The sequence below is a fragment of the Dasypus novemcinctus genome, chromosome X (assembly GCF_030445035.2).
Source record: "Dasypus novemcinctus isolate mDasNov1 chromosome X, mDasNov1.1.hap2, whole genome shotgun sequence".
Classification (NCBI taxonomy): Eukaryota; Metazoa; Chordata; class Mammalia; order Cingulata; family Dasypodidae; genus Dasypus; species Dasypus novemcinctus.
The window spans coordinates 117,331,501-117,352,379 of record NC_080704.1 but is presented as its reverse complement, the minus strand read 5'-3'; the positions used below and the strand labels follow the sequence as shown (position 1 = coordinate 117,352,379).

The window sequence follows — 20,879 nt, the reverse complement described above, 5'->3', positions numbered from 1 at the left end:
AGCTCCAGGAAGCTGCATCCTTCATCTTTTTAACATTTAACTTTTCCAGGAAGCCTTCCTGGATTAATTTGATTAGCTAAGTTATTTAGTAGTTTGAGCCCTAATGAAATGGCTAATATTTGAATGATGTAGACCTACAGAAATGGCAATTTCATATGGTTCAACCTACCCCCTTCCATCAACTTTTAGGTACTCTATATTCTTAACATGTATTTTTTTTTCAAATTCTACTCAATTTTTCATTTTTTAAAAAAATATTACATTCAAAAACTATGAGGTTCCCATTCACCCCCACCGCCCCCACCCCACCACTCCCCCCACAGTAACACTCTCCCCCATCATCATGACACATCCATTGCATCTGATGAGTACATCTCTGGGCATCGCTGCACCCCATGGCCTATGGTCCACACCATAGCCCACACTCTTCCACGTTCCATCCAGTGGGCAATGGGAGGACATAGAATGTCTGGCAATTGTCCCTGCAGCACCACTCAGGACAACTCCAAGTCCCGAAAATGCCTCGACATCTCATCTCTTCCTCCCATTCCCCGCACCCAGTAGCCACCATGGCCACCTTTTCCACACCAATGCCGCATCATCTCAATTATTAACCACAATATTTCATAAATAGAATATCATTAAGTCCACGCTAATCCTTACTGTATTCCTCCTTCCTGTGGACCTTGGCTTGGTTGTGTCCATTCCACATCTATGTCAAGAGGGGGTTTAGATTCCACATGGATAATGGATGCAATCCTCCTGCTTTTGGTTGTCGGCACTCTAGGCTCCATGGTGTGGTGGTTGACATTCTTCAACTCCATGCTAGCTGAGTGGGGTAAGTCCAATAAATCAGAGTGTAGGAGCTGAAGTCTGTTGAGGCTCAGGGACTGGCTATCATATTGTCAGTCCAGAGATTCAAATCCTGTAGATATATCTTAAACCCCAGCACCAAATACAATTCCAGTAAAGTAGCATGAAAGTCTTGTGAAAAGAGATCACATCTGAGTCCAGTTCCATCATGCAGAAACACCACTTCCAAAGAAGGGCCAACCGACATGGCTGTGAACTCCATCTGCCATGACCATAGAACCTGTGGGTTTCTTTAGCCCTCAAAAGAACCAATACCTGGGGTTGTATCTACTTTATCTGTCTCTGGGACTCTGCTCAGGTGTGCATAAGGGCAATCCTTCTGACAACCTCCAGACTCTTTTTTAGAGACTCATAGCCATATAAACTCATTTGTCCTTTCCATTTCCCCCTTAATTTAGGTCAAACAGCATTTTTAACTCCTGTTATTACATGTAGACAGGGATATTCTGCTGGTCCACGTTGAACCTTTAATTCAAGGTCATTTTCTAGTTACATCATCAGTTGGTACTTGGTAGTGATCCCTCGGTGCCAGGGAGGCTCATCCCTGGGTGTCATGTCCCACACTGGGGGGAAGGCAGTGCATTTACATGCTGAGTTTGGCTTTGAGACTGGCCACATTTGAGTAACACAGAGGCTGTCAGGAGGGAGCCCCTAGGCACAGTGCTGCTCTAGGCCTTGTTCTTATTTCAGGTGTATAGGCGCATAAGCATAGTCATTAGTATCAGGGGCTCACTGTTGGACCCTCATTCCTTCCTCGTCCTTGCCGTTGCACTTGGGGGACTGCTGCTGCTCCCCTAGGGACCACGACAGAGCCCCTCCTGGCCAGGAACCCAGTACCGCCCCAGCTGTTGTTTTAAATTGTTTCCATTATGAGTATATCCAAACATTTCCATGCACCCTGGACACATGCCCTGTATAACTCCCTGTCAACCATATGTCCCCTGTCAATAACATCCCATACCAGTATTCCTCTGCTGCCATTGTTGAACCACTCTGTGATCCAAAACTTCCTGAAACGTGAAGCCCAATATAATGCCAGGTTCCCTTACTAGTACAATGGAATATAGCTATGAGATTAAAGGTTAGATATAGAATACATATTGATTTGGAAAAATTCTGCATCCTACCTTTTTCTTTTCTTTTTTCCCTAATTATTGAGCTTCTCTTCACAAGAGCCTTAGATCACAGTAATTCATATATACAATACACAGTACTCCCACATATCCATTATAAAACCTTTTCTCTTCCACAGAGATAATCTTTTAACTTATTCATATCATATTTACTGAAACTGATGTACAGATATTGAGACAGTAGCTTTCAAACTAGGTAACATTTGTGTTTACATTGTGGTTTATACTCTAGGCTATACAGTTTTCTAAATTTTTTAGTTATCCTATGTTTTACATTATGGTTTACATTATTAGTCTGTCGTCCCCTATATGTTTTTGGTGTAATATTACATGTTTTTATCCATCCTTGCATACTCATGTGAAACACTTCCCTCGCCCTCACATTTACTCTGGTTCCATCTATTCAATGTCTATTTCCCCCTCCCCTTGGGGCCCACAGTGACAGTCAATCTTAATTTCCTGAGGAGTCACGTTCAGAAATACTTGCAACAGAGCTGAGGGCCTGACCCGCTCAACTGCCCAATGCCCTGGGAGCCACCATTTCTCTTGAGAGATACGGTTTCCTCTATTTGATGGCATTAGTCCTCCCCAGGTTGTGGGTCTACCTTCACTCTCATTATATGGGTCTCTACCCAATGGTATAACCCACTCTGGCAAAATGAGCATTCACATATTCCCTAGGAGTCTGCCCTGCGTCAGGTTATCCCCTTTGAGTATCTTAAACAGGTAACTTTCCTAATTATATTTTGAAAAGGTTTTCTCAGCATTATACTCTCAACCAACACCTGACAATCTCCTATGTTCGTGTGTTGCCCCACCCTCCCAACATGTATTTCTTAATCAATTGCTTAAGACCTCTGGAATACTTTCTGACTCTGCCTGCCATAAACTGTCTGGAAGCAGGGAGAATATATTCCTGATGGGGTCTGAAATGCAGCAGAGAATGCAGAGGGTACTCAATTTTGGCTTCTAATGAATTAATTTCCCTGTATTTTATAGTGACCCTCATCTCCAGCTTGCTAATATTGCAGTTCAGGGCATACAGGGTCTGTGAACTATTCAAGAGAAAAGTTAAGTTCTGATTCATTTCTGGTACCACCCCTGAACCTAGCACAGTGCCAGGCACATAATAAACCCTCAATAAATATGTGCAGACTTGAATTGGAGGAACTACTGTGCCGTTTTGTCCTGCAAGGAACAGCGGAGGCCTGGTGAGTCGTCTAATCCTCTTAAAGACAATCTGGAGAAGTCAACTTGTGAATTCCTGAGCCCTGGCACAATCAAATTACCAGACACATAGAGAGCTCAGCAAACAGGAAATTCATGGCAACCAGTATGGCAGTGCACTCTCTTTCTCTGGTAGCCTGCCAACTGTTACTTGCTGACCCAAGAGACCAAGGAAGCAGCACATAGATTTTCTATTTCGAGTTTTGCTGCCCTTCCCTACACCTCTGTTGTGTCTACTTGCATGGTCCTGGTGTGGGGAGAAACTGTATAATTCCTTAAACCATAGACTCAGACCCCAGGGGGCAATGTAGTGCCAGTCTGTCTAATGAAAATATAAAGCAGTCAATGAAACATTACCCTGGGAGCCCTTGAGGGCGTTGTAGATGTTGTCAGTTAATCCTTGATGCATTAACTACCTAATGCTTTCTTTTCAGAACTGCTATAGAAAGCCCCTGAACTGCTGTGAGCCCCCAGGGGCAGCAAGTTGGGCTATGCTGCAGGAGATGTCTATGGCTTTGCCATCATCATACAAGAAGTAATGATCCAGGTCACCCCATTCTGCATGATAGATTTGCCTTTTGAAGTTAAGCAGGAGGTAAGAAAAGAGCACCAGAGGCCCACTGTGGCCCAGATCATCAGACCAACCCAGGCTGCCATGATTTGCCAGAAAAATGAACAAAGTTATGCATTTGTGCTAACAGCCTGGTAGTATACAAGAGCCTGTGTTGTGCGCAGGTTAGCCTCTGTTGTGTTTAGGCATCTGGGAGAAATTCCCCCACCCAAGAAGCTGGTTCTTTTCTAAACAGTGACATAAGCCAAGGGCCTATAGGATCTGTGTCAATGCCTTTGTTTTTAAGCAGCCCCCTCTACCTTTTTGCGACACTCCCTGCCAAATATTTCAATACTCTTCATGATGCTCCTAGATGTCAGGATGTTCCCCACCTTTTCCCTGTGACACCCCACAGGCTTCCACCTTCATTTCCAATCACAGTGCTTGGCTATAAGGCAAGATCCAACACTGGATGGTAAAATCAATGGGTGAAGGTTTGAGGGGAAACAGGATATTTGCACATTTTCAGTGTAGGTCCCCACAAAATACTCATCGCAATGTGAAAAATAATAAGTTTACAATGGAGGATCCCAGCAGACACTACCATAACTAAGTGATCAAGGTTAATATCACCAATGATAAGACATCTGATCCTCATGTTGCACTGATATAAGTCCCAAGAAGGGCACAGCATCACTTTTGTGCTATTTAATCATGAGAAAATCTAAGAAAAAAAACAATTGAGAGGCATTCTACAAAATAACTGATCAATACTCATCAAAAGCATCAAAGTCGTAAAAGACAGAAAGAATATGGAACCATAACAGATGAGAGAAGACAGAGACAGAAAATAAGTCAAATGCAAATGCAATATGGGATCCTAAATTGGATCACAAAACAGAAAGAAGACATTGGGGAAAAACTGATAAAATTAAGATAAAGACTATAGATTAGTTAATAGTGTTGTGCCAGTGTTAATTTCCTGGTTTTGATAAATGTGCTATGTTTATGTAGGTTGCTAATATTAGGGGAAGCTGAGTGCAGGGTACACAATACATCATTGTACTATGTTTTGCAACTTTTATGAAAGTCTCAATTTAGTTCAAATGAAAATTTTTTTAAAAAATGCAAAGCAAAAAATAAACACAAAACCCCCAACACTTAACTAGCCTTTTCTCCACTTAGGGTCTCTTATCATTCCTCTACTCAAAGCTTTCCAACAGTTCCCAATAACTTGTTAAACAGAGGCCATACCTTTTACACAATATATAAAGCCTGTCATAATCTGGCCCTTAGCTACCTCTCTAGGCTAATCTTCTGCCACTCTCCGTACTCTGGTTAAACCACATGATGGGCAGTGCCATGAAAGCAGCATTTTCTCTCACATCTCTGTTCCTTCACATGTATCACTGACATTGTCTAGAATATCCCCACATCCTTTCCACTTTGCCTCCCACAACTCCTGTCACCTCCTCTGGGAAACTTCTGTGGCCTCTTCAGTGTGGATCAGGTGTCTATTTTCTGTGCTCTCCTGTGCATATCTCTACTAGAGCACTTACCATGTTTCTTGCCATTTTCTCTCTCCTAATTTGGACTATGAGATTCTCAAGGGAATGAATCATGAGGGGCCTAATCAGAGAGGTGACCCATTCAACCTGATGGTGTTCTTAAAAATGAACAAAGTCTCTCTCTCCAAGAGAGTGGCTGCTACAGTTTTGCTCCAAGAGGTTTAATCTCCTGGAATATATTGAAATTTAGAGCAGGATACAAAGATGGAAAAAACATCACTGGCATAGCAGACTTGTGATAAAGCAGTAGAAGATATAATGTCAGAAGGTACAGAAAATTAAGAGCAACAGCTAAAATTCTTTCATGGAGGCAAAGAGGCACGTTTTTATTCTATAAACCAGCACAACTGGAGTGTTACAGCCAAAGCAAGGGTGGGTATGACATACTAGTGGTGTAAGCAAGGTTCACAATACAGAGGTTAAAGTTGGGAATGGGTAGAACTAGTGATGAAAAATGAACCTGAAGAGATACTCATGAACAATGTTAAGGAGCTTGGATTTTATCCTGCTAGTTATGGGGGAATCATGGAAAGGTCTTGAGCAAGAAAAGTGACCTGGACAGATTCATGTTTTAGGAATGGTTTGGAGAAGGCTAAGCTGGAAGCAGGGAGACTAATTCAAGACTCAACTATAGAGTACTTGGAAGAATGAGAGAGAGCTTTTTTCCTGATACAGGGTAGTTTTCTTCCTTTGTACCATGATCAGCCTCTGGTTACTAATGGCTGTTGGGAGTGAAAAAGGAGATTAGGAACTCCTAGTTGAAGTCTGAGTCATTTGGAAGATGGGAAATGTAGTAGATTGAGACTATTTGGTTCATATTCTAACTCTGTCACTCACCAGTCATGTAACATTGATCAAGTTATTTAGTAGCCATGTGGCTCAGTTATACTATGCATAAATGAACATAACTGCATCTATGTCAACAGTTTGTTGTGAGAATCAAATGAAATAATGCATGCAAAGTGCTCAATCCATAGTCTGATACATAATAAATCCTCCATGGCAAGTGAATATCAAGAACCAGCAGCCAGGAGGATCATGATGAGGCCCTAAACCATTTATCTGAACTCTTGCATTCTTTTTCCCCAGGGCCAAGAGACCCAAAGCCTGGACCTGTGTAGGGCCTTGGCCTGCAGAGAGGGCTAAGTGGATCTACTGTAGGAATTGGAAGGCTTAGATCAGGGGTTCTTAACAAGGGGTCCGTGAGCTTGAACTGAAATAAATAAAAACCTTATTCTTGGGGGATGTCTTGGTGTAGGAATGATATATTTATTAAATAATACACAGTATAGTGTGGACTTAGTAAGGGGTCCATGGTTTTCACCTGACAGGCAAAGGGGTCCATGGACCAAAAAAGGTTAAGAACCCCTGTCTTAGATTATTTGTGGTATGTGAGAGGAACTTGATTATTAGAGTTATAGCATTAGAATTGACATCAGATAGACAACATTTACAACCTAGCAGAAGCAGAATAAGGCTGGTATCTAAATATAATAATATTATTTTTTTGCATTTTTGAAATTAGCCATTTGATATTGGAATATATTCTTAATAAATATGGTTATGTTGTACATCATTTTAATGTGCATTTCTTGCTTTATGTTTTTGTACTAATGATTTATTACTTGCTGTTTATTTTATGTTTATTTTAGACTATGGAAATGATGTTAGAGAAAAAGCAAATTCAATTGATTTTCTTAATTGAATTCAAAATGGGTTGTAAAGCAGCGGAGATAACTCACAACATCATCAATACATTTGGCCAGGAACTGCTAACGAACGTACAGTGCTGTGGTGGTTCAAGAAGTTTTGCAAAGGAGCCGAGAGTCTTGAAGATGAGGAGCATGGTGGCTGGCCATCGGAAGTTGACAACGACCAATTGAGAGCAATCATCAAAGCTGATCCTCTTACAACTAAACGAGAAGTTGCAGAAGAACTCAATGCTGACCATTTTATGGCTGTTCAGCATTTGAAACAAATCAGAAAGGTGAAAAGGTGAAAAAGCTCGATAAGTGGATGCCTCATGAGCTAACCGAAAATGAAAAAAAATCGTTTTGAAGTGTCTTCTCTTCTACACAACAACAATGAACCATTTCTTAATCGGATTATGACGTATGACAAAAAGTGAATTTTATTTTATTTTATTTTATTTTATTATTTCCATATCATTTATTAGAGAATGAGGGAGGCATCACTCAACAAGGTTTTAAAACATTAACTCCAAAAAGCTGGAAACCCCAGTTAGAGCTTGAAAATTAAAGTTTCAGTGCAACAAAAATAGGAAAATTGTCTTTATGAATGATATTACCTGTTACTTTTTAAGCTATTCTCTTATGCTTTCAGCATGAGGGAAGTAACCACATGTATTCTCTGCTAGGCTTTCTTCTTTTAAAAATGATATTTATTCTATCAGTTTCAAAAAACATTTTTTTCTTACAAAAGCAAAAATAATAAATGGTGTCCATTCTTAGTAAAACGTGAATTTTATATGACAACTGGTGCTGACCAGCTCAATGGCTGGACTGAAAAGGAGTTCCAAACCACTTCCCAAAGCCAAACTTGAACCAAAAAAGGTCATGGTCACTGTGTGGTGGTCTGCTGCCAGTTTGATCCACTACAGCTTTCTGAATCCTAGCAAAACCATTACATCTGAGAAGTATGCTCAGGAAATTGACAAGATGTACTGAAAACTGCAACACCTGCAGCTGGCATTGGTCGACAGATAGGGCCCAGATCTTTTCCACGGCAATGCCCAACCTCACGTTGTGCAACCAATGGTTCAAAATTTGAATGAATTGGGCTATGATATTTTGCCTCATCTGCCGTATTCACCTGACCTCTTATCAACGAACTATGACTCCTTCAAGCCTCTTGACAACTTTTTTAAGGGAAAATGCTTCCACAACCAACAGGATCCAGAAAATGCTTTCCAAGAGTTCATTGAATCCTGAAGCATGGATTTTTATGCTACAGGAATAAACAAATTTATTGCTCATTGACAAAAATGTGTTGATTATAATGTTTCCTATTATGACTAATAAAGATGTGGTTGAGCTTAGTTATAATGATTTAAAATTCACAGTTGGAAACTGCAATTCCTTTTGCACCAACCTCTACCAGTTGCCCAAATGATTGATTTCTTCCCTTATCACTCCCCACCAAACTGGCTGATGCAGGCTTTGTTCAGATATAATTTATATTCATTATACCTAATGAGAAAGTAAGGGGATGGCCTTCATTTGTTTGTCCCTGACCAGTGGCTTCTTGGCTGAAACCCAGCTATCTCTGTCAAAGCTTGGTGCTTTCTACATTACTTGTAAACCTGTCTCCTCTTGCATCCAGACAGACATCACAGAGAGACTTAAGAAGCTTCTTCCCATGTACAGACAAGTGGTTCCTTCTGAGTATGTCCTTCTAGAATGCCTACAGCTGCTGGGCTGTAGGCTGCAGAAAACAACTAAGTTTTGATGAAATATTTGACTAGGTAAGGCTCTGTGGATCTTCTCACTGCACAGAGGACATCTGAAATCCAAACTACCAAAAGCTGACCCCTTGGGTTCTCATCATATTATGGAAGTAATCTGTTGTGAGGGAAAAGGATACTGCTCTTGAAGAAGAAGAATGGGGGATAGTGTGATACCACTTGGTTCTCTTATTGCTGGAACATCACCAGCACAACCTCACAAAGCCCAAGGGCTGGCCCTGTTATTCTGCTGCACCTGAACTTCTGTTCTAGGCTATCTGCAATCTGGCCTTGATATAGACTGTGAGTTTATGCAAGCTTGAAGTTTGCATAGTTTTCTGAAAGTCAATTAAATGATATAGGCTCTGTGAGAATTTAGGAAGGATGTGGGCAGATGTGGGTGGTATGTGTATTCAAGTTTACTTGGGGTCTTAAGAAACCCTAGGCCCTAAAAGACTGAAACCTGATCTAACAAGGAAAGTTCTTTTTCACTCTGAAGGCACTGCTTGACCCCCTGCTTCTAAATCCTCTGCATAAAAGGGACCTAGTAGCCCAGCTGGGGGCTTGGCTTTTTGGACAGAAGTCCACTGGGCTCTGCCAGTTATAATAAATCTTCCTTCTCAGAGAATTTCTGCATCCTAACCTTCAATACACAATCACTGAATCCTCTCAACTTCCACTACATTTCCTGGGGACTCATGCGGGATTGCTATGAAGTCCAGAGATGGCAACTGTTGGTTGCCCTTCTCATACGCCTCTGAGGAAGCCAGGGGGGCCCAGGTAAACACCAGTTCAGGGCTCCCCTGAAACCCTTTATTCCAGAAAAATGTTGTGGCCTCTGCCAGAGCCCTCCTGGAAGAAACTGGTGGCACTGGAGTGTTTGAAGCAGACCCTGAGAATGAAGCAAAAGAGCTCTGCATGCCAGATGGGTGAGATCCCCCCGGGTCATAATGCAGGAAAAGCCTAATTCTGAAAAATGAGGAGGGGAGCCTAATCAGCTCTCAAGAAGATCATACTACTCCCAAGGAGAAGGGAGGAAGTTGTCTTCTCTAGGTCCAAGAAAGGAAAGGAAAAGGGGAGGCTGAGTGCATGTGACTGTGGCAACTGAGTGAAACACAGAGACAGACTTCTGTGGGGTGAGACCGGAGTCTCAATCCATGGTTCTGTGGTGACCTCATCTGGTCAAGGGCAGTGAAGGTGCCCTTTGGGGCCCTTGATCTGAGTCAGGCATTTATACCTACCTGCTAAGGCTAAGAGGTGCCCTAAGTTCCTGAGAGGGGCACAGCTGGAGATGGATGAAGCAAAAGGCTGAGTGAGTGTTGTGTAGCACTGACACAAGGTGGAAACATGGGGAACATACAAAGTAGGACCCTTCTAGGTAGAATGCTGAATAACTTTCTCCAGGCATTCCATGGAGATGTATATGGCATAAAGTTTCAACCAAAAAAACTTAGAACACTTTGTGAATTAGAATGGCTGACTTTTGGTGTGGGCTGGCCCTGGGAAGGCACCTTTGATCCCTGCATCATCCATTAAGTCCACAACATGGTAACTGGAAAACCAGGGCACCCTGAACAGTTTGTATACATCGATGCCTGGCAGGACACTGTGAGTCAAAGTCTGCCCTGGTTAAGGAAATATATAACTAAAGAAGTCAGGATTTTCCTGATACAAAACCCCAGAGGTGCTGTCCAAGGAACCAGGCCAAACAAATGCCTTGCAAAGGGTCCAGAGAAAGTGGGCACAAAATCTAGTTCTGAACCACCCATTCTAGGAGAGCCAGATGAAAGTGACCTCCCACCGCTTTATGCAGACACTCCTACTGTGCCAGTGCTGAGGAGTGAGGATGTGCCACATTCTCCATGCAGCATGGTCCCACTGCACCCACAGCCACACCTGCTGCCATCTCTCCTGCTGCACTCTCCAAGTGGCATTGTCCCACCACACCTGCAGCTGCACCCACCACCATTTGTACTGCCGCACTCTCCAAATGCATGGTCCTGCCTCCCCCTTAACTGTTGTCTCTTCCAATCTTGGCCCCTGGCAGCATAGTTCCATACTCCCAAGCGCAAGTGCCAACCATCAGTCAGGAAGGAGCGCCTGAAAGACAACAACTCAGACCATGGGGAGCCCTGGGAACATGTGGAGCAGGGAGAAGGGTCTCCCTACAGTTACCTGTCTGTGAGGCCCGACCCCCAATATACTACAATGCCAATGGACAGATCCCAGGAGGAAACTGAACATTTGTGTTTCACTATCATCAATCTCTTTAACTGGAAAAGTCACACACCACCATACTCAGAAGAGCCTCAGATCATGAAGGACCTCTTCCATTACATCATACAAATCCCCAAACCCACTTGGGCTGACTGTAAATGACTCTTCATGACCTTATTCAACTTTGGGGAGAGAATGTGAGTCATACAAAGGGCTCTAACCTGACTCAAAGAGCACCTACCTGAGGGAACCCTCGACAGTGACCAATATGCCTGCACATAGTTACCAGATGAGGACCACCAATGGGATCCCAATGACACAAACAGACTCAACGGACCAGAAACTTTTCATAGAACTTTAGTCGAAGGGTTCAGAGCTGGGAACCAAAAGGCAGTAAACATGGCAAAGACCACCGAAGTTCTATATACTCTCAATGAAAATTCTGCTCAATTCTATGAGCAACTGTGTGAGGCATTTTGTGTATACACACCCTTTAACTCCGATGCTCCAGAAGGCCAAACAATGGTCAGTGCAGCATTTGTTGCCCCAATCACAGGTTGACATCCAAAGAAAGCTACAGAAGTTAAATGGGTTCACTAGTATGAACATTTCCCAGCTCATGGAGATAACCATCAAGGTTTATGTCAACTGTGACATGGAAACCAGAAGAGAGGAAAACCAGAAAATGAAAAAGAAAGCAGACTTTGAAGCAGCGTTAGTTGAAAGAAGCAACCCGGTGTCAAGGAATGTAAACTGGGACACCCCTACCCCAAGGAGGGGGCCACACCTAGGGCAGAATCATCAATGCACTTACTGCAAGGAGGAAGGACACTGGAAGCCCCAACAGGATACTTGACTCCATCGCCCTCAAGAAAGCAGCCAATGCATTAGCCAGCAATGCAAGCGAGGCACCGCAAGCTATACCCTGGGTTCACAAAAATTCAGAAGGAAAACCTGCAAATCAGCTCATTGAATTTTCAGGAAATAGAGGGCTCTCATGAGAACTTATAGGACAGACTGGGCTCCTATTCTCTTGGCCCCATGGATCTATGATCAGAGTCCAAATAGGGGGCCGCACCACACACCATACATATGATGGTCAACGCTGGGGCTCAACATTCTGTAATGACCAGGTCAGTCAGACCATTATCAAAAAGAGAAGCCACTATAATAGGGGCAATTTGTAAAAGCACCCAGTGGCAATTTCTCCAATCCAGGACCTGTAATCCTGGGGGTAAAGAAGTCACTCACGAGTTCCTGTATCTCCTGGAATGCTCAGTCTCCCTCCTGGGTCGGGACCTGCTGTCTAAACTACAAGATCAGATTACCTTTGATGCCATGGAGCAATCCACATTAACACTGGGACCACCAAAGCCTCTGAAAATAGCACTAACCCTCCCTCTGCAGGAAGAATGGAGACTGTTTTGCCTCATTGAAGCCAGCCAATCTATGGCTGCACCACTCTCCTTTGAAGATGTGCCCAAAGTATGGTCAGAGGGCAACCCAACGGGGATGGCACATGACATTCCTCCAATTATTGTTGCAATAAAGCCAACGTCCATTCCAGTGAACATAAAGCAAAATCCAGTTCCACGTGAAGCGCAAGAAAGAATCTGGTTACATATTCAGAGATTGCTGAATGAAGGCATAGTAAAGCCATGTCAGTCTCCATGGAATACCCCACTCTTCCTAGTAAAAAGGCAGATGGGGACAACTGCCTGGTCCAGGACTTGTGAGCAGTCAGCTCAGCTGTAGTGACCCTACAACCAGTGGTCCCCAACACTTACACTCTCCTCAGCTTGATACCCTCAAGGGCAGTCTACTTTCCATGCCTGGATCTCAAATATGCCTTCTGCATTCTAGTAGTACCCCAGAGTCAACTGATCTTTGCCTTTATATGGGACAATCTGAGCTCTAGTGAAAAGCAACAGCTAACTTGGACATGCCTCCCTCAGGGATTCAAAAGTGAGCCCACTAGTTTAAACAAGCCCTGGCCAGTGACCTTAAGTCCTTTACACCAAAAAAGCTATAATTGCTTCCTCCTCCAATATGTAGATGACCTCATTCTCAGAGGTCCCACCTACCAAGACTGTGCTAGAGGAGCCCATGCCCTCTTAAAACATCTGCAATGAAAGGGTTATCAGATTTCTAAAAAGAAAGCCCAAATTTGCTTACCTCAGTTCAAGTATCTAGATTACAAAACAGCACAGGGTGTCTGTGAATTAGGACCTGAAAGAAAGAAAGTGATCTGTAGCCTACTTGAGCCCAGCACTTGCTGAAAGTTGTGAGAATTCCTCAGAGTTGCTTAATTCTGCCGCATTTGGATCCCCAATTTTGGAGTCCTCACATGCCCTTTTTATGAAGCCACAAAGGGGGGAGATTATGAATCCCTGCTCTGGGAGAGCCCACAGAAATTTGCTTTCACTGCTCTCAAGTGGGCCCTGATGGAAGCACCAAGCAATGGGGTTCCAGATCTCAGTAAATCATTCTAACTCTACATTCATAATCTCTAGGGCATCTGAGTTGGGGTACTCAATCAGTACCTGGTTTCCTGGCAAAGACCTGTAGCCCACTTATCCAAACAACTGGACACTGTAGCCCAAAGATAGCCCTCTTGCCTACAAATGGTATCTGCTGCAGCAATGTTAACACTAGAACCCATGAAATTAACTCTTGGGCAGCCTATGATCGTTTGGTTTCCACATGTGGTAGTCACAATCTTAGAAGCCAAAGGAACACCCTGGCTTACTAACAGCCATTTGGTTAAATATCAGACCCTATTGTGTGAAAATCTGTCCGTCCAACTGGAACTCATAAAAAACTCTGAATCTTGCTACCCTGTTACCTATCATGCCCAGGGTTCCAACCCATAACTGCCTGGAGATATTGCAAGAGGTGTATTCCAGCAGGCCAGACCTCTAAGACAGGTCACTACCAAATCTCAACATAGAGTTCTTCATGGATGGGAGTAGGTTGTTCAGGGCAGTGACTAGTGAGTGGGATATGCTGTGGTGACCTTTGAAGCCATAGTAGAAGCCTGGGTCTCCTGAATAACATATCAGCACAAAAAATTGAACTCATTGCCCTCACCTGAGCCCTACAACTTGTTGCTGAAGCCAAGGTTAACATCTACACAGACTCCAAATATGCCTTCCTTACCCTGCACATGCATGGAGCCTTATACAAACAAAAAGGACTCATTACCTTAGGAGGAAAGGATATTACATATGGCACACAGATTCTAGAACTACTAGGAGCAGTTTGGGAGCCCACCAAAGTGGCTCTGATGCACTGCAAGGGATATCAGACAAGCCGCAGTCCTGTTGCTCAAGGAAATCAGAGGGCAGGTGCTGAAATTTAAAGAGCTGCATGGGAGGGATTCCTATCTGAAGACCTGGTCATTGCCCTCATTCCCCAGATACTTAACTATCAGAAACTGCTGCTGATAATTAACAGCAGTATACACAGCCTGCTCTCATCCCCCCCCCCCACCTCTGAATTTCTGGGAGCTGCAATATAATCAATCCGAGAGAGTGGATACTCTCTGAGAGTGGGACACAATGAGCAAATGGTTGGTGGACATTGCCTGATCACAGAATAGTTGTGCCTCAAATATTAGCTGCAACCCTAGTACAGGACTACCATGAAAACACACACTTAGGAAAAGCCCATCTTAAGGAAGTATTAGAAAGATTATTTTATTCTACATCCCAAGTCTAGCCACTATCACCCATGCTGTACATCAGCGGTGCATGACATGTGCAAAAATAATGCCATGATCTGGACACTACAAATAACTCATAGTCCTCGTTTGCAACTTCTCGTTTGCAACTTCTCCACTCAGACCAAAAAGGCTGAAGAAGTGGCCAAAGTTCTGCTCAGGGAAATCATTCCTCAGTATGGGCTTCCCCTCTCGATTGGCTCTGATGATGGATCTACCTTCGTTTCTGAAATCTCTCAAAAGATTGCCAAAGCACTGCTCATCCAATGGAAACTGCACACCGCTTACCATCCTTAAAGCTCAGGGTAAGTAAAGCAAATGAACCATACAGTAAAGACTTATATTGCCAAGATTTGCCAAGAAACTGAGCTGACATGGATGCAAGTATCCCAAGTGCCCTCCTCCAAACTTGAGCTAGCCCAAGCCAAAAGTTAAGCCTAACCCCTTATGAAATCCTCTTTGGGCATCCCCTCCCTTAATCCGAAATATAGAAGGGGACCTCAGAGATAGAGGAAACTCTTCAATAACTCAGCAAATGATCAACTTATGAAAATCCCTACAAAATCTGCATCACTGGGTCCAAGAAAGGGCTCCCATTATCCTAAGCAGCTTCATACATCTGTACCAACCAGGAGATGCAGTCTGGGTCAAAGACTGGAAATCAGATGGCAAGGACCCTATCTTGTCCTTTTATTCACCCCCACTGCAGTTAAAGTAGCTGAAATCACCCCATGGATACACCAGAGCTGGGTCAAGCGAGCTGTCCCAAAGTCTTGGACCTATATTCTGGATAACCAAAACTGAACCAAACTCATCTTGCAAAAGAACAAAATGCCAAGTCCTGCTCCAGTCACACACTGGAAGCTGACTGGTTCACACATGGCTGAAAGATGAAGACAGAACACTGAGCTCTGCTCCAATAACACCCCAGAATCTGATTGGTCTATACTCAGTTGAAGATCAGAGGTCCAGTCCAAACTTAGTTAAAATGTGCCATTGCCTACTTCCTCTAATTCTAACCTTAACCTGCCTTTGGTCTTGAGTTGACATCACAGAGTGTGAGCCATGTATCCAGCAGGTGTGAACAGGGGCCCATGTCAATAATATGTTAATACATCATAGCCATTACACCTGTAAGGGCCATACAACCACCTGCCAGTTTCAATGAGTCTCCTATAATGACTGTAAAATATCTGGCCAAATAATCTGCTTTTACCCCGAAGCTCCAACACTCTCCCTTCAGTGGGAAATAAATGTGTCTAATCAATACTGGAAGCTGCTTAATTCTAACTCAATCACTAGCCCAAACCAACAAGCATCCCTCTTAGTTGATGCCTGTCAAGCCACAAACTCTGGTAAATGGAGCAATTGTAGAGGGCTCAGCTGGGAGTGAAAGTATACTTATAACTATAAATATTTGTGTCAACTGACAAGTACCTGCTCCCAGGAAACCAAACAGAATTGTCAAATGCTACGGCAGTTCTATTGCCCCTCCTGGATCTATGTCATATGGGCAACCTGACATCCAAACAGATATGCCTGGTATGTACCAGCAAAGGGCATAAAGCCATCCACAGCAAAGGAGAAGTATCACCCAACTGCCACCTTGGACAATGTAACCTGTTAAACCTTACCATCCTAAAATCCTTTGCTGAACTTAGGGGAGGAATTCAGATGGGACTTCTCTTTTATGGTAAAAGAGTAGATCCAAGAGTTTATGTCTGAATTGGATATAAAGAAACTTCCCTCCAGAGTCAAACCTACTCCACATTCCATTCCTTCTATGATGAAATAGAAAAACCCTTCTCCATTCTTCAGGTGGTGAAAAACCTTTTCATAAGCCTAGCTGAAACTATAGGAACAACCCTAAATGTCTCCTCATGCTATGTGTGTGGAAGCACTAAAATGGGAGACCAATGACCCTGGGAAACTAGAGAATACAATTACAGCCAAAATATAATGAAACTGGCTTCCCAGCTGTTCCCAGAGATGGTATGTTAACTTTACAAACTTCTGTTATAGGAAAATATTGCATGTCAAGGATATACTTAAACTCCTATATATCTGTTGGAAACCTAATATGTATGGGAGGAAGGTTCCAAAATCACACCACCAATACAACAGAGCCTAGGGGCAAATGGAATAAATCTGAACTCATTCTCATAAATTGTACTTCCCTAAATTAATTGCATTGTGACACTCCACTGCAAGAGGCTCCTTTACTGCAGCAAATAGTTTGTACTGGATTTGTAGTAAGGTTGCATTTCAGGAACTTCCCCAGAATTGCTGTGGTACTTGTATGCTCAGTACAATAAAGCCCTCATTCTTTCTCATTCCCCTAGCAGAAGGGGAAAGAGGCTGAGTCAACTGGTATACCAAAACATAGAAAAAGAAAAAAAGAGCTATAACCACCTGGGCAGATAATGAGTGGCCCCCAGAATGTATAATCCAATATTATGGGCCAGCTACTTGGGCAGAAGATGGCATGTGGGGTTACTGAAAACCTACCTATATTCTAAACTGAATCATCTGCTTGCAGGCTATCGTGGAGGTAATAACTAATGAGATCATCCATGCTCTAACCTTGCTAGCCCAACAGCAGACCAAATTCAGAAACCCTATCTATCAAAACAGTCTCACCCTAGACTATCTCTGAAGGAGGAGTCTGCAGAAATTTCAATCTCTCTAATTGCTGCCTTGAACTAGATGGCACTGGAAAAGTTATCAATGAAATTACAAACAAAATGGTAACAATTGCAAACTGGAACGGTTGGAATTTAACTAATCACTTTGGAAATTGGCAGTCAATAGCAGAAAATCTCAAACTTCTAGTGGGAATAATTGCTTTCCTCATAAGAGAATGCACCATACTCCCTTGCTTCCTCCCTTTCATCATAAACAGGATACATGCCCTCATAAATAGTGCAGTAAAAACACAAACAGCCACCCATCTCATGACTCTGTATACATACTAATCAGTCCAGAAAAACTCCAACAATAGTGATGTCAAAGCTTAACAACCTTAAGCATACATCAAAGGGGGGAAATGATGTATATTGTGAGTTTATACAAGCTTCAAGCTTGCATAGTTTTCTGAAAGTCAATTAAGTGATATAGGCTCTGTGTGAATTCAGGAAGGATGGGGGCAGATGTGGGTGATATGTATATTCAAGCTTACCTGGGGTTCTAACAACCCCTAGGCCATAAGAGACTGAAACCTGATTTAACAAAGAAGATTCTTTTTCACACCAAAGGCACTGCTTGACCACCCTACTCCTGAATCCTCTGCATAAAATGGATGTAGAAGCCCAGCTGGGGGCTAGGTTTTTTTGGACAGAAGTCCACTAAGTCCAGCTGATTGTAATAAATCTTCCTTCTCAGAGAATTCCTGCATCCTAGCCTTCAATACAAGATCGCTAAATCCTCTTGACTTCCACTACAGCCTAATTAACCTTTTGAAAACAGAAAGCAACTCATGGGCATTTGCAAGACAATAGCATTGAGACTGTTAGAATATGGGTGACAGGGAATAGATATGTTTGCTTTGGACATCCCAGAGAACTCTGACAAGTGTACAATTGAAGTGATGCCGGATTGCGTTTGGAGGGTCAGGAAAAATATGGAATGTTTGAAAAGGTTTTTAAGATGGAAGAGAGTACAAAATTTAGCATTTATAGTTTTCTAACAGGACATGCCTTACCTTCCTAGAAAACTACTTGAGACAAGGAAGAGTGATAAGCCCTTTCCTTAAGATACTGAATTTCTAACAAGGTTGACTTTTTCCCCAAGAGGTAAGAATTGGAAGAGGAGATGGAGGAAATGACAAAGCAAGTCTCACTAAGGAAGCTAGGGTATGGTTCCTATGTTGGAGCATGAAGTTTTGACCTCGGTTGAAACAACAGGATACTGAAATTGATGGTTCTTTCTGAGAGCACTGTGTCAGTTCTAGTGGAGAGGCTTTTGAACTTGGCTGGAGTACAGCACTGAATGCTTTATGAGCAGCATGTGTCTAAGGCAGAAAAGAGAAATAATTGAATTAAAAGCCTGATGAAGTTATCTGTGTCCCCAGCTAACAATGCTTCCATTAGCCTGGCTGGTATTCTTTAGGATACTCAGACAGGTATTTAATACTATAGAAAAGGCAAAGGACCATTAAGGTCAAATTTCCAAAACTTTAAAATGAGGCAGGAGAAAAAACATTTATATTTGTGTTGATGCTAGAGATGTTGGTTCAGAAGGTAGCAAAGAACCTGAAGGGTGATAGAAGGAGTGTGCAGCATGCAACTTTCAAACAAGATATTGCCGGGGGCTTCCCTCACTGAAATGCTTCAGTGGAAGTTTAGACTGTCTGAAAAACAAGTGTAGCCTCCCAACTTACTGCAATTAAAAAACAAAAACATGAGTAGGAAGAGAAGGAGAGGGAGGCTCCCTTGGTTAGACAATAAGGGGAGCTCAAAGCATCTGAGCTGACTGTTGGGCTTGCCCTCAGGGCTTTAGTAGATGTGTAGATGGAGACCAGGCTCATATGGGAAACTTCTAGTGTTGGCTTTGAAGTACTGAGTGCTAAGTGGAGCATGCATGGTCCAGCTGATTCATTGTGAACAGAGCCCTAGGACTCTGCTCAGCAAAACTACCACTGATCATCATTGTTTAGAACACAGCCATTTATATGCTGAATACAACAGCAAGAAGGGGCTACCCCTCATGATTCTAAAGCTATGATAAGCTACCTTGTTTCTGAAGATGTAGGGTTGCAGGAAGGCATATTGAAAAGTTGTAGTGTGGCAGCTACCTCTATGGAATCAGAGTATCGAAGGGGGCAAGACCAGTTGAATTTCTACATGATCCTGACTGACCTGGAGGGGAGGTGTGAGGTATTATATATTTGCTGGGCCCCGTCATAATAAATAGGAGTAGATTGTCCCATGTAGATAGTGCACCCTGTTTAAGGAGTCAACAAAACCCCCACTGTCCAAGAACTGTTGACACAGTAGCAGTAGCTCCTACATTTGAGGATAAGGAGGATTTGGTAGGTTAATGATATAGATGAGTAAAACAGCACTCCTTGCCCTTTTTCCCCTTACACCACACACAACTGGCCTGGACCTAAGACCAAATCTTGTTGCCTTTGAAGTGGATGTTATTTATATGTTACACCTCAGATCTGAATGAGCTTGCCCAGACACCTTTGCTCAGATGTGAAAGAACAGAAGGTTAGGGGAAGACCCACTCAGGAAAGAAAAGCCCTTTGAATGGGCTTTCTCATAGTGTGAAAATGAATGTGGGTGGTGAATTTTCCAATTTGTAGCTGGGTTTACCTCTCCTTCACTGGCATTTTTAAAGAAGGGGTTAATGATAAGGGGACCTGCTCAATCACCTCTGAGTTTGGGGAGTAAGCATTCCTTGGCTCCTTTTTCTGTTCTATTCCCAGTAAAAAACCTTCAATAAAGGCAAGACCAATATCATAGATTCTATGCTTTGGATGTTGGACTATTTCATCCAGGAATGGACTGAAGAGCTGGAAATTGAAAAACAAAATGGAGAAGCTTCTGACACAAACACTGCCACAGTATGTGTGAATACCTGAGCAGTGTGAATACTTATAACAGTGTATTCTATTAAAAAAAGAAAATAAAATTACCCTCTCTACTCCCAATAGGTTTGAGTCACATCTTCAAATCAAATAAGATTTGGAGACTGAGGAAGCAGAGCACACAAGCTAATTTTCCACTACCTGTGGATTTTGCTGATCATTTAAGTTTTGGTATCTCAGGTTTTTATATTCAACTTCATGACTTCGCTGGTAAGTTGACCAATTAAAAGTAGACAGTTCTTTGAGGTCCTAGAGGAAAGTAGCAGGATTGGTTTTGTTTTTTTTGTTTGTCTTTTTTTCTTGATAGAGAACTATTTTTTTCTTCTTTATTTTCTTTTAAATGTTACATTAAAAAAATAAGAGGTCCCCATATACCCTCCCAGCCCCCTCACCCCACTACGCCCACATAAACAACCTCTTCCATCATTGTAGCACATTCACTGCCCCTGGTGAATACATTTTGGAGCACCGCTGCCCCACATGAACAGTGGTTAACATTGTAGTCTGAACTCTACCCCAGTCCACACAGTGGGC

General features: G+C 42.7%; 1 protein-coding gene across 1 annotated transcript in view; it reads left to right on the top strand.

Moving 5' to 3' along the window:
• Nucleotides 1-20,879, top strand: part of LOC101417975 (retinal guanylyl cyclase 2) — a 77,032-nt gene that overhangs the window by 40,498 nt on the left and 15,655 nt on the right. Inside the window, 6 exon segments of the mRNA XM_071212977.1 lie at nt 2,947-2,958; nt 3,668-3,816; nt 8,694-8,779; nt 8,781-8,835; nt 20,184-20,290; nt 20,292-20,321. Of these exon segments, the coding sequence (XP_071069078.1) occupies nt 2,947-2,958; nt 3,668-3,816; nt 8,694-8,779; nt 8,781-8,835; nt 20,184-20,290; nt 20,292-20,321 (439 nt within the window).